The sequence below is a fragment of the Parus major genome, chromosome Z (assembly GCF_001522545.3).
Source record: "Parus major isolate Abel chromosome Z, Parus_major1.1, whole genome shotgun sequence".
Lineage (NCBI taxonomy): Eukaryota > Metazoa > Chordata > Aves > Passeriformes > Paridae > Parus > Parus major.
In genome coordinates this window covers 41,163,399-41,177,224 of record NC_031799.1, presented here as the reverse complement: position 1 = coordinate 41,177,224, position 13,826 = coordinate 41,163,399, and the positions used below count along the sequence as shown (strand labels likewise).

Sequence of the window (13,826 nt, the reverse complement as noted above, 5' to 3'; positions counted from 1 at the left end):
CCTTAAAGATTCCATGATTCTCTTCAGATTTCAAGACCTTTTTTTTTAAATTTTATTTAAAGATATTTTTTTCAGTTTCTTGTTCAAATGCCATTTGTTCTCTGAAGGACTTAGGCAGTAAAAGAGTTTTTGATGTCTCCAGGCTCTAGTAAAATGTTCCTAACCTGCTGAGGATTTGGGAGAGCTCTAGCTCTGAATCTTTAGTCAAGCAGATGGATTGCTGACAGAGAATGGTCAAAGGATCTGCCCTAAGAATCCAGGAACTAAGACCAGCAGCCCGGCTGTAGCCACAAAGTAGAATCATGAAGCATTCAGCAATGGGCTCTGCTCACTTCAGAATAGTCCTGCCTGAAGAGCAGGATGAAACCAGCTAGTCAGGAGTGAGTGATGTTGTTGAACCTTTGTGTTTGTTATACAAACTATTCTTAATGACTTACGTTAATTAAAATATGTTTGTAATTTTTTTAATAAGTGCAGTGCAGGGCTCTACAGATGCAGGTCAGCTATTCTAGCTCTTGCTGTTGATATGGATTCATTTCTTTGTTACTTCATGCCTATATAGCCCCTAATGTCTTTCTTCCTGGAATTTGGATGTAGGATGTAAGGAAAACAAAATTAGTGTCAAATTTCTTTGGTCCTTTAAACTGTAAAGGCCCATGAAATCCAACTCATGTGTGCTTGATTAGGTGACTGAAGAATATAATTAGCACTAGGTCCTCCATCTATGGGAAAAGACTTGACATTGCATACAGCCTTGATGCATTGCATGCTAAAAACAGTGACTTCGGTCCTGTATTGCTATGTCACAGCAGCAGGCAAGAGGAACATAAAAGGTGTTTTCTTAATGTACTTAATTTCTGTAGTGTTGTAACTGTCTGACAATTACAACTGGGAAGAAGTTCCAGAAGACTAGGAATAATCACTTATTTAGTCTCTTTCTTTGTTGATTTCCTCTCACATTTTGATTTCTGGGGGTTTTTTTTAAGAATTAACAAATGTCAAGAAGGTGATGGAAGAGTTGTAGTTAAGGAAAAGTATTTGCGTAGTCCAAGACGATAAAGTGTTAAAATACCAGTTTTTGCTTATTTAGGTAGGTCCAGTGTTGCACAGAAACTGGCTTTAAACTGAAATGTTGATACTAATGTAGCTCAAGTTCCAATTCATGGAAGAGTTTCCTTTTTGCATTGAATATTGCTATATTAATGTATGCCATTATTGAAGGATTTGGCCAGTGTATTTGTAGAATCTGTGTTTTCAAAGCCACCCCCAAATTTTCATAGACATTTGCCGCCGCGGCGGAAAGCCCGGAGCACCACGACTTTTCCAGAAGCAGCCTTGAGAAAGGCTGGCCCGAAGCGCGTGTGAGCTGCTTCGAGCAGTCGAGTGATTCCAGCTCAGCTCAGTAATAGTAGAGTGATTTCAGCTCAGCTCAGTTCGGCAGCGGCGGCGGCAGGCAACACAGGAAGCAGGGACGAGAAAGCTGGTCCAGCGTTCCACCAAAGCACAAGCCTTTATTTAGGCAGAGCTCCAGTGAAGGGTGCCAGTAACAGCGAATCTCTCGAACAGAGAAAAACCCGGGATATTTATGGGGAAGGAGAGGGGCGGGGGGAAAGCCCGAAATACCTGTATCAGGGTGGGACAGCAGGGGAGAACACCAATGAAACACAACAGTTTAACATAACTAACTCAAAGACCCCTGGGAGCGACATTGTGTCGCTCTTACAGCAAAGTATCTCCTCTCCAGGGGAGAGCCAGTATCTCAGGCCTAGCAGGCTCCTCCGTACCCACAGACATTGTATTATAGCCTAAGTACTAGGTTAGCTGCAGTGTAGCCGTAGTGTATGCTTCCTCTGCTGGGAGGACATTTTAAGTAAGATGAAAAGTGTGCTTCATATGTACAAGTTCATTTTGCATATATTTATCAGCAGAGAGGGTGCTCTGCCATCTTCAGATTTGGTAGCTGAACCAAGTGAGATTGTGTCCTCCTGCTGTCTCATTGACTTTGCTGTTTTCCCTGAGCTTCCACTTTATTACCCACCAATTCTCCTTTCTTTGCTGCTGCTCAAGTCACAGAATTTCAGGGATGAATAATTTCAGACATAAATTCTTAAAAACCCATTACTATGGAGGAGTTGAAAGCAGATTAATTTGATAGTAGTCAGAACAGGAGAAAGAATAGGGTTAAAGAATAGGAATTGGTTTGGGGGCTTTAGCAGATTTCTTTGCTGTGTGGAAGAATAACATGGTGTATTTCTGTAAGAAGAGCACTGAAGTGAGAAAACATTCAATTCACTTGCTTCTAAGCAGTGAAGACTTCAGATTTATTGGTCTGTTTTTTGCTTTGCTTGTTGTTTATTAATTTCAATTCCATCCACTGAAAACTATAGCAACTGACCCAATTTCTGACTGTGATCTCATTAAAAATATAAGTAAAAATAGGATACTAGCATGGTAATTAATTTTACTCTTTCACTTGCCCTAGGTAATGACAAAAGTTTTTCTCTTGCCTGTTTTTTTCTTGTCTTGATTTTCACATTAAGTGAAGTTCAGCTGTCATAGTCAATTGAAAAGTGTAAGAATATGGATTAGTAAAATTATTTGTTTAAAATACAAGTTAAATAAAAGTTCTTACTTAATATTACGCATAAATCCCACATGATTTATGAAGTATGATCTTACAGTGCAGCACTGGTCAAAACCTCCTACCTGTAACAGCTGAGTAATGACTTCATAAATGTGTGGGTGTAATTTTGAAACTGGAAAATGCCGTCTTGTGAGCCATTAATATCTATGTGCAGCAAGAAGACTTATGTTTTAATGTGTATCTACTTCTGAATTTCGTTTAAGGTGACTTATTGCATCCTCAAACAAAATACCAAGCTCTTATATGGAGTAAGTGGAGGGCATGTGGTCTTAGTGAGTATCTCTGTGTGTTCATGCATGTGGCATTTGTGTACACTTAATAGAAGTTAATAAATAGATCAACAGTCTTTGGCATTTCTGGTTTGTTTTTTTCCTCAAATAATTTCAGTTTAAAACCAAATAAGATATATTGTCAGTGTGTGCATTAGCAATACTGGGAGTCGCAAGTCCTAGAAGTCCATGGGGAGTAATACAGATCTGTGCTTCTCAAAGAGTATTTTGTCTGACAGTGGAGTTTGTACCATGTTTGTGAGTGAAATGTGGAGTGAGCTCCTTACACCAGGTGCAGAATCCCTTTTGAAGTGGAGTCCATTTTGTAAACTTTGGGTTCCAGATGCATTTCTTTGGTTCCATCCATTCCACGTATGCAGCCATCTGCTAGGAAACCATCTTCTGTTTTCTCAATCCACAACACAATTACTTATTTTGAAAATAAATTAGTTTTTCTAAATTACGTGCCCAATTCATCTCTCAGTACAAAAGCTGTAATTATTTAACTGCTAGTGAATTCTTAAAGTATATTTACACTTCCTCTCATGCATCTTAAGCATTCGTACATCTTCAAGCCAAGTACTGCATTCTTCTGATTCAAGCTGTCATCTTCAAGCCACCCACGCATGGTGGTTTGGTGTAGGCATTTTTCAGATAAGTTTTTAAATAAACCAATCCACAGATGCAGATGAATAGAACGGATTGTGAAAGTTAAGGACTGATTTGCAAATTAAGTGGGCTGTTTCAGAAATGGGGTTTGCCACTGTCAGGCTGGCAGAGATAGCAAGTTTTCCTGCCTCTTGGACCTCAGTTAGGGAGATTGTGTCTGGTGTGCCTGTGGGGCATTCTTTGGCTTGACTGACAAGCCAAACTTACATGAGTCCTTTGGGCAACCTACTATGTAATGCTGTTCAAAAAAACCTCTTTTTTGTCATTACAGACCCTGGAGCAACCTCTGAGTCAGCCTCAGGCCATTGTCTCCATTTTTCTTCAGATCTCCAGTCTTTTTCCAAATGGCCTATGTGGCTATATATATGAGTGGCCTTACCTATAGCTTGCTTTTTGTCATCTCAGTGCTTTTCTTTCTCTTACAGAAATAATGTTTTGTTTCTTTTCTTCTTCATCACGTTTACACTGTCATCTTTTTGCATGTTTTTGGGTGTCTTTCCCAGTCAAAGCTGGTTTTTGTGGTTAGGTGGTTCTCTGATTTGTGCTGGGGAAGGGTTCTTCATGGGGAAGAGTTCTCTCCTGAGACAAAATTAGGAATGCCTGAGCCCAGAAAGGGGAGGGGAAGTGAGGGGAGGGGAGGATTTTACTTTACTTAATCAACAGGATTATTACTGAATTAAATTTTGGATTTTTTTTTGTCAGAACACGATTTATTCCAATATGTTTTGACAGTGCCGTCAGCTATGAGAAACTAGTGACTCAAGATATTCTCTGCCAGAATGATGAATCTATTTCCAGTAAGCTAGTTGCTTCATCTTGTTGGATATACTCTTGGGCATTTATCACGTAATTCCCTTAATTCAAATCAGTTGTGTACATATTTTGTAATTGATGAATTACTCACAGTAAATAAATATTCATACAAAATCAACTATTTGTTAAATTTAAAAAAATACTGTTTAACAGTTTTTGTACCAGAAATTAGCAGTCTTTTGTTTACTGTGTCTTTTCACAGTAAACAAACTTTAAATATGAATTAGTGTATATTAAAATGCTATTTACAATTATTACAACATTTACTCTATACCATTTCAGGTAAGAACACATTTACATTGCAAGTGTATGTTAAATACTTTTATCAGCACAGTGACTAATACCAGATCACTAGTCCTTGAAATAACATGTCATTAAATTTTGAAGATGAAACAACTATTCTCCCATCAAATTCTACACTACATTTAGATGAAATGCCTTGGTTAAGTAACGTCTTTGAAGACTGGGTGTTACTTCCTTTAGCTCTGATTATAGTTGGCAGACGTTACGTGTTCTTTGTGTATTACCAAAACAGAACATCTCTGTGGCGTACTCAGTCTTTTCTTCATAAATGGATGCAACTTTGGTGTGTTGGATGTATTTCAGTGTGCTGTTTGCATTTGATTAATTTGGTCTTACAGCTGTTGTGTGTGCAAGTTTCTTACCCCTACTACTGAATATATATGATTGATGCAGTGAACTGTTGGCTTCTGTTCTGTAAATATTAATCAAAGAGTATGCTCCTCTGCTTAATGGCTTTTCAGTGTAGGAGGCAGCCAAACAACTATAGTCTGCTTTTTTTTTTTCTTTAATCATTATTGTGTAAGACACTGGCAAGAACATTTTTTTTAATCTATAAACACTATTTCATGCTTCAACATATCCATTGTTTGGTCAAAGTTATGAAATATTGTTGCTCAATGAAACTTTGTTTTCAGCATTTCCTGGTAAAGCAGTAATAGAAGAGATAAAACAGTAAAGGAAGGGGTAGATAATTAAGTAAAGAAAAATACTAGGAATATGTGCAAGAAAAAAGCAGAGTCAGTAAATTCAGCCTCATATGGTTTCAGGTCTTATGATTTGGACAAATAGTTTTCTTTAATCAAATGCCAAACTGGATGCTTTTTTTGATTCCATGGCTGTGGTGAAAGGAAGAATTTGTGACTAAAATATTCTTAAGGAGAATAAGGTAGACATTTGCTATGTTCCAATCTGTGTTTAAAATGTGTATAAGAATAGATGTTGATTAGTATGACAGTTTATTTGGGTGAGAAATTAAAAGACGTTCAATATTTAAATAAATAACCCAGTAAATGTTTGGTGGGGGTGGTGGTGGTGGTGCAGCTCAGCATCAGAAGCAATGAGTTTCTTGAAAACACAGCTCACATTTTTCTGGCATGTAGTTCTGGTATAAATTTGATAGATACAGCTTTAGTCATTCTCCATGAATGTCACCAGTGAGGCAAGCCAAGGCTTATGCTTCAGGGCTTGTAGTGTTTTTTGGGATCTGGTGTGGGATAACTTTAGTGACTGTGCATCCCTTGTCCCTTTCTTAAAAATATCACTAAATTGTACTGGTAGCAAAATTTTACCCCTATCAGTATCGCAGACTTAGCTTAAGAATTTAGCAGAATTAGCAGAATTTATTGAATTGCTGTTGCCTTTGACCATTAGGATAGATTTGCTATAATCCTCTCAAGCACTGCAGGATCATAGAGACTATCACATTCTGTGTATTTGCTAACACTTTTGTTCTACAAATTTTATTTTAATTGTGATGATAATTTTTTTCATTCCTCCGGTTCTTGTCTGCAAAATGTATCTCAGTTTTTGTTATAGGCCTTCAGAAAGACATAAGGCAGAAATCCTCCAAACTGTCTACAATTTTGTATTATATAAGGTGCTCAAAGGCAGATCTGTTTTTATAGAAAGGAACACAGTAGTACTGAAGATTCTGGTTCAGAAAAAATAGTAGTTGAAAGCTGATTCATTAAGTTACAAAAACTTCTAGTTTATTTCCAGTCAGTTTATTTACCTCATAATGTATTGAAAGTACTTTCAGGAAACATCAATAAGAGGACTGAATGGCTTGAATAAAATACTTGTGGCATAGTCCTCATTACGTAGTAGAAATTAATATGTTTTGTTAGTTGAACACATATTTACACAATGTTTTATCACCTTGCTTTGAGCTACTTCTATAAATACTCTTCTTGCATATATACTTATATTTACATTTGAATATATTAGCATGCTCTTGCAGGAATAACTATTTGGAAAGAAATTTTTGCTTACAGACTGTTTGTATAAATTGAGTATTTGTTTCAGATCCATGTCAAAATGGTAGACCTTATGATTTTAAAAATCCTTTCTCCTGGATAAAGGCCATTTCCACTGTTTTAATTCATAAATATTTGCTTCAGTGATTTGAATCTACATCTTCCATTTTGATAATTATTATTTCCACATTCTCATTGTTTGTTAGTTCTCAAAAGTTAATTGTTAGTCCAGCTAAGGAATCTTCATGTCTGGTTAATGTAGTTACTGCTTGTTGACCTTCTGGAAATGCTGATAAGTCAAAGAACTTTTTAATGTGCTAAGAACAGCTAACTGTTATAAAGTTAGATGCTTTTCTCTGCTGATGTGCACCTGTCATTGTTCTTCCCTAGTTTTTGTGATGACACGTTGAGGCTGGAAAGCTAATATGGAAGTCAGATGAGGCAAAACCATGGCTTCTTAAAGACCTTGTCTAGTAGTGGTTTTAGTTTAGTTTACATATAAATATTGTCCCTAAGGTGCAAATTTTAGGACAGATTTGTTAAGGTACATTTTCTTTTTAAGTGTAGTTCTTTGGAAGTGGTGATTTATATCTTAAAAATATGTAGTGTTAAAAAGAAACAGAGGATTTGGATATATTAATTACTGTCGTCTTTGATAGGCTTTTGGCTGATACAAGTAAGGTAATATGTCCGTAATAGAACAGAATCTCTATTAATAGTACCTTTCTTTATGTGTCTTTCTAAGAAACAGGGCAATTATTTCAATTTAAATGTAGTGTGAAAAACTGAAGAAGGTACTTAATAATGCCTTTGTACTACTTGAATTTCTGTATGTTTATGTAATTGTTTACGGAATTTAAAATTAAAATACTTAAAATGAACAAGGCACATTTGTAGATACATGGGAAAATAATAGTTGCATTTTCTCTTTTTACAAACTCTAGGGGGGACACAAAGATTACCTCGCACAATTGGAGTGTCATTGGCAAAAGAACTAATCTTCTCTGCACGCATTGTAGATGGTGAGGAAGCAAAATCAATAGGATTGATTAGCCATGTGGTAGAACAGAATGAAGCAGGGGATGCTGCATACAGAAGAGCCTTAGCTCTGGCAAGAGAATTCTTACCTCAGGTATAACAAATCATTTTGATTTTTTAGTTTTTACCAATAGTAAGACTGAAAAAGACACAGTTTTATTAAAGAGAACTGTCACAATATTATATATCAAAAATCCGTGCTAGCTGTGTGGCAAGACAGCCACATAATAATAATCAGAAGTTTTCTCTCTTGTATTGAATGGTGTTATTTGGTAATTATTTCATACTGAGACAAACCTCCATCAATCCTCATTTTGCTATGATCTGGTCTGTGTTTTCATTATGTGTTCTGGCTTTCAGTTTTTAAACAACAACAAAAAAATGTTATACAGCTCTTATTTTTTAGTATAGCCATTATTTTAATAGATTACTTTGTTGCTACTGAACTCCTCAGAAGGGAAGCAAAAGGTCCTAGATAGAAAATTCCTAGGAGGCAGAAAAAGAAAATAATTAGTGAATCACTTCATTGGATCACAAGGGTAGCAGTTAAATTTTTTCATTGGAAATGTAAAATGTTATAGCTTAGGTATGGCATTTAATGGTGGTTATTTGTGTCTTGAATACCTTCATAGAAAGACAAAAATTAAAAGTACAGTAAAAAATTTAACATACAGTGGTACTGGAAAGTTTATTGATGGTTACAACTTCTTATTAGAACTGCCTCATAAGCATTTGGCTTTTCCCAAGTCAGCAGACCTGAACATCCAGAAGCTGATGCTGATGGATAGGCACAGAACTGAGACGATTTCCAAAAATGTCTTGCAGTTCTGCAGCACATTGGAGGCGAGTGTGGGAAACCCTCTGCTCACTGGGGATCTCAGTCGCTCACGGGAAAGTGTCATCGCTTGATCAGAGCAGTTTTTGCAATAGCATACTATAAATTTGAAGCTTGAATCAATTAACTTTATTTCATGATTACATATTTTCACATGTCTGCATTGTGTGATAGTAGGGACGTAGGACTGACCCTGCAAAGACCTATAATGATGTATCTTAAAGTGGCCATTCCAAGCCTTGTTTTGAAGGAAATTGATAAAGCTTGACAAATGTTGACACACTCAGCACCTTTGAAACATAAACCAAACATAATAATTAGGTTATTTTGAAAATAGTGTGCTTTTACTTTTTCTCAATATTGAAACTATCAGTTTAGAAGCAAATGTCTACTGTAATGATAAAATCTAGGCTATATGATTTATATACTGTAAATTTAATGACTGTCCAAAGTCTAAATGGTCCTAATATAAGAATATTGATGTGCAGACTTTTCAGTTACAAATCTTGCAGGTTTTGATGATGTGTAAATAAGCTTTTTCTCCCATTTTAGGGACCAGTAGCAATGAGAGTTGCAAAACTGGCTATCAATCAGGGAATGGAGGTAAGGATCTGTACTTTCGGTGAGAGTAGGACAGAAGTCAGATTGGCAACAGTTGTACTGTGCTGACATTCTTTTCCTAGTACTGTTTTTGCTTTAGCATTATGTAGTCTTTCAAAGTCTATTTGGTCAAAACTTTCTAAAGAAAGAAATGTAATTTTTTTTTTATATCTCAGAGTCCTGAGATGCTGATTTCTGTAACAAGGCTTAGTAACCTCAAGAGTGGTGTACTCTGCTAATTATTCATAATAGAAAGTAAACATAAACTACTATGAGCAAATTGTGTTTCAAATCCCAGGTGGGAAAAATTATCAAAATCATACTCTGTCAAGTCTGTCAAACTCTCAGTGTTTAGTAACTAATAAAGGCTGAAGGGCAAATTATTTATTTTTAATAGTTTAATGGCAGTATTAAAATTGTACCTGGAGCCTCATTTCATGTTTGATTCTGATTGCCACTCCATTGCCACACTATTGACCTAGCTCTAAAGCTCATTTAAAATCCTTCCTGGACATGTGTTTTACTTTAGGTATACATATCCTAATGCTGAGCTCAACAGGTCTGTTCATAAAGTTAGGCTATGCACCAGAACACCTTGTAGCTGAATCTGGTAGAAGGGAAAGAGGACTATACCATGTGCAGCACCTGAATCCAAGAAGATGAATTTGTCCTTTTTTCTTAAAAGCAACCAGCAAGTTCAGCAAAGCATAACACCAGCAAGTGGTGGCCTGAAAACCAAACTCAGATGCCACTGCACAGAGAGTATTTTAGGTTTCCACAGCAAATAATGGTGGAATTTAAGATTTATTTCAATACCTAAGGCTCAAAATGTTACAAACTAAGTTATTTCACTACCAGTGGATTGAAAGGTCAAAATAATGGTGTTTATAGAATTAGGATGATAACGTTAGATGTACTCTGAATGATCACCTCTAGTTCAGCGCTGAGGCCCAAGACAAGATCTACTTTATCAAAGCCAGTCAAGGCAAATGGTCATCCAAGCTGTTGTTACAAAACTACCATGGCACAGATGTCATGGCATCCTTTGATAGCTCATCCTGTAACTTAGCTCCCCTTGAAACCTGCTTGTGGTCCATAGCCATAGTCCTTCCAGTAGTCAAGCAGAGAGACAGTGAATTCTGCAGCATCTGGTGCTTAAGACAGATGGAGAAATAGTGATGCCAAAATTCAGCCTTTTCAACTGTTCAGGGCAGTTCACAAAGAAACTAAATGTATTAAAAATAGATGATGATGATGATGATGATGATGATGATGATGATGATGCAGGATAGACATGGGCCTCTTTATTTTTCTGTTTTAAATACTTTTGAACTTGAATCTGTGTTTATTTTGTGGCACACTATCCTGTTCTTATATGACATTAGGAAGATATTTTGTTTCAGAAAAAAATTAAGTAATCATGCAGCGCTTCTTTTCCCCTGTAGTAAATGAAGTTATTATAAATGTGCAGGTAGCTAATGGTTTGTACCTAACCACATGAATTGTAATAAAAAGCAGACTTTTTTACCGTATCACATGCTAGTTGTATTTCCAAATCAGGAGTCTGTTACTAACCACTCTTACCACATGTCAGTGTAGCATTTCTATGTTAAAGTAGTGTAGAAGATCTTTGCAGAAGTATTTTAGTATGTGTCATATAACAACATAATATTTATGTTAGCTTTGAGGAAATAATATATAATAAATTTTTAAAAATTATTTTAAAAACCATTGTATTCTTTTCCACAGGTTGACTTAGTAACAGGTTTAGCCATTGAAGAAGCTTGTTATGCTCAGGTATGTAAATATGATTGCATGAAAAAACCACAGAAAACAAGCTTTGTTGATGCCTGTTATGAAACATGCAGAAATCCAACTAAAAATTGCTCTGTGATTTCTTCTGCAAACTTTTTGGCATTTTATTTAAATTTCCATCTATATTTTGTATATATTTTGTCTGATTTTGTAAGGAATTTAAGGGGAGAAGGTGCAGTTCAGGACAATAACACAGCCGTACTAGTACTGTTAGGGTGAAGATAATGAAGGAGTACCGGCCATACATCTAGCCAGTCATACACTACCATGCCAGTCCAAAGACTGCCTTGCTTTTGCTTTGTTTTGGTTTAACATGAAATAATACAAAGGACACTTCACTAATATGATGTCAATAATGGTATATGTGCTAACCAATCAAAATTTGAGACAAACCTCTTTGCCAGTGAAAAATGGGAATGCTATGTTTGAGATTATATATTCTTGGACTTCAAGTCAAGTTTTCATGATGGAAATAAAAGCATCAGCACTATATGCTTATTTAAGATGTGGTAATCAGATTAATAACCTTATTCCCCCTCCCTAAAACCCAAAATGAACCAAACAAAAAAAAACCCAAGAAACCCAAGCCTCTCTTTCTCCTCGACCCACCTCCCCCCACCACAACCCCCAAAAAAGAAAAGAAAATGAGCAAACCTCAAACCCTCGAGAATTCTTTTAACTCATCTGTTTGGAGAAAAGGTACTCCTTTCCCTCCCAAATTGTTTATCAACCTTTTGTCATGCCCTTGAAGTGTCTGATATATTCCTATATCTGACTAGATAGTTTTAATTTTTCTGCTGTATTATAATTTTTCTGATGCATCTTGAATGCATTGAAGAACTGGGATTTGTATGAAAATATCTTTCTTAGTATTGTTTTTGGTGTCAATAATGAATTGTTATTCTGCTCATTGCAGACTATCCCAACAAAAGATAGAATTGAAGGCCTTCTTGCATTTAAGGAGAAGAGACCTCCTCGCTACAAGGGAGAATAAAAGAATCTGATGCCTTTAAAATACAGGGGGATAAAAGTACTTCTATGAGGACCATTAAGGTGCACTTTGCATCTGCACCTGGAATATCACAATCACCAAAGTAACAGCAAATCATACAGATGTTACAACATTTTGAATGTGTCCATACTTATACAAAGCCAAGACAGAAATGTGTGTCAGGTCATGCTCATTACAGTTTCTGATGGTTGATCTGTGTATTGGCAAAGTCACAGGTTCATGCAGCATTTAAAAAATTTCACATGTATGAAACATACCATTCCACAATTGAAAAAGCTCTGTAATTCTTTACATAGACAAAATGTATCTGTGATGTTAAGCATAAATCTGCTATATCATTTTATTAAAACAAAAGCAACTACTGAACACCAAAAAGAAGAAACTGTACCAAATATGCATTTAAATTATTCTGCATATCAGTAAAAATTATATTTGAGTATTCTATCAGAATATCTATATTATTAATAAAGCTGGGGAAATGAAAAGGATTATAATTCAGAAAATGTTAAGCTTTGTTTATCTTACTTACTAAGCAACATGAAATTCACTTTGGCACTTAATGGTGTCCTTTTGACAAAGTTGTTGCCATTATATTAATTTAATTGTATTAAATGATGACATTTTCGAGGCCAGCCTTTAGTTATACATTCTTGTGTGTTAAACCTGTCTTTTTCCAACATACCATCTGATCAGCACTGTAATGGAATTTTATTTCACTCGTCGCAGTTATTTTAAATTTTTGATGATTGTATTAAAGATGGCTGTGCGGGGATATGACCAATGTGCTGTAATAGAACCTAGAATTATCTTAATCTCCAGAATATTCCTTTTGCAAGTTTTATGAATGTATATTTATATACAACAGGGATGATGTTAAAAGGTTCTTTATTTTGTGGTGGCCTCAGAGTTCTTTTCATACATTGCAAGAGAAATGCAGTAGGTTTCAAGGTAAGAAAACTTGTGATTCATACTGTGTATTTGCAGTGGACATAGCATATACAGAAAATGTCTGGAAATAACCTTGTAGAAAGTATTTTTGTTAATTTGACTGGAAAATAAACATGGCTTAGCAGTCCAAGGCTGTCTTTTTATATGGAAACAAATTTATTCATGCTGGGTTACCACTGGCTCATGAAACTTGTGCATGCTCTGCTGTTTCTGCAACATTAGCTATGGTCACTGTCCATATCTATGATGATAAAGAATCTCATCAACATGAAATGACAAGAACTCATTTAAATTCATACTTAGACATATCATTACATGTAAATTGATTATAACCAGTAGAGCTCACATTTTGTTGACTGGTAAACTTGCTGAGTCGATCATTTCTTGCACAATAATTTGCAAATAAAGTACTGGTACTTGTTTTGATAGTTATATAAAGCCTAGAGGGTCATTTTCTAGTGTTTTTGAAATTCTAACATGTCATTTTCATTTTTACTGACTACAAAATAATTATGTTAATAGGAAAAAAAATATTAAGCATATGCAGACGGGTTTCGGTTGCATAACTTTGATATACAGTCTGGCTATTGAGCTGCCTCTGTTTCTACCAAGCACTGATTAAGTAGCTTCTGTGAATGTCTATTTAAAAATATCTAATAACTTTAAATACTGTGGCATATGACTGTGTAGATTTATGCCTTTAACTAGTAGTTTTGATCTCAGAAAATAATTTTGCTGTCACAGTGGTCTCTGTATTCCTTTTCTCAGGAGAAGATAGTGTCATAGCAATTTGAGTTCCTTCTTTAAAGTCAACAGTTGGAATATTATTACAAAGTGAGTATCAGTAGGACAGTTTTTAAAGGTACTTTGGAATGATATTGAAGTCATTCTAGAGGAAAAATAT

General features: G+C 35.6%; 1 protein-coding gene across 4 annotated transcripts in view; it reads left to right on the top strand.

Annotated features, from left to right (window-relative positions):
• The window catches only part of AUH (AU RNA binding methylglutaconyl-CoA hydratase), a 106,787-nt gene extending 93,437 nt beyond the window's left edge, over positions 1 to 13,350 (top strand). For 3 of the 4 annotated variants that reach the window (XM_015652449.2, XM_015652452.3, XM_015652451.2), the window contains 5 exons: positions 2,848 to 2,892; positions 7,619 to 7,806; positions 9,100 to 9,150; positions 10,897 to 10,944; positions 11,879 to 13,350. In XM_015652449.2, coding sequence (XP_015507935.1) covers positions 2,848 to 2,892; positions 7,619 to 7,806; positions 9,100 to 9,150; positions 10,897 to 10,944; positions 11,879 to 11,956 — 410 coding nt within the window. In that variant the 3' untranslated portion in view covers positions 11,957 to 13,350. The remainder of the gene's footprint in view (positions 1 to 2,847; positions 2,893 to 7,618; positions 7,807 to 9,099; positions 9,151 to 10,896; positions 10,945 to 11,878) is intronic. The other variant, XM_015652450.2, reaches the window with a different exon arrangement.
• Positions 13,351 to 13,826: the final 476 nt, after the last annotated feature.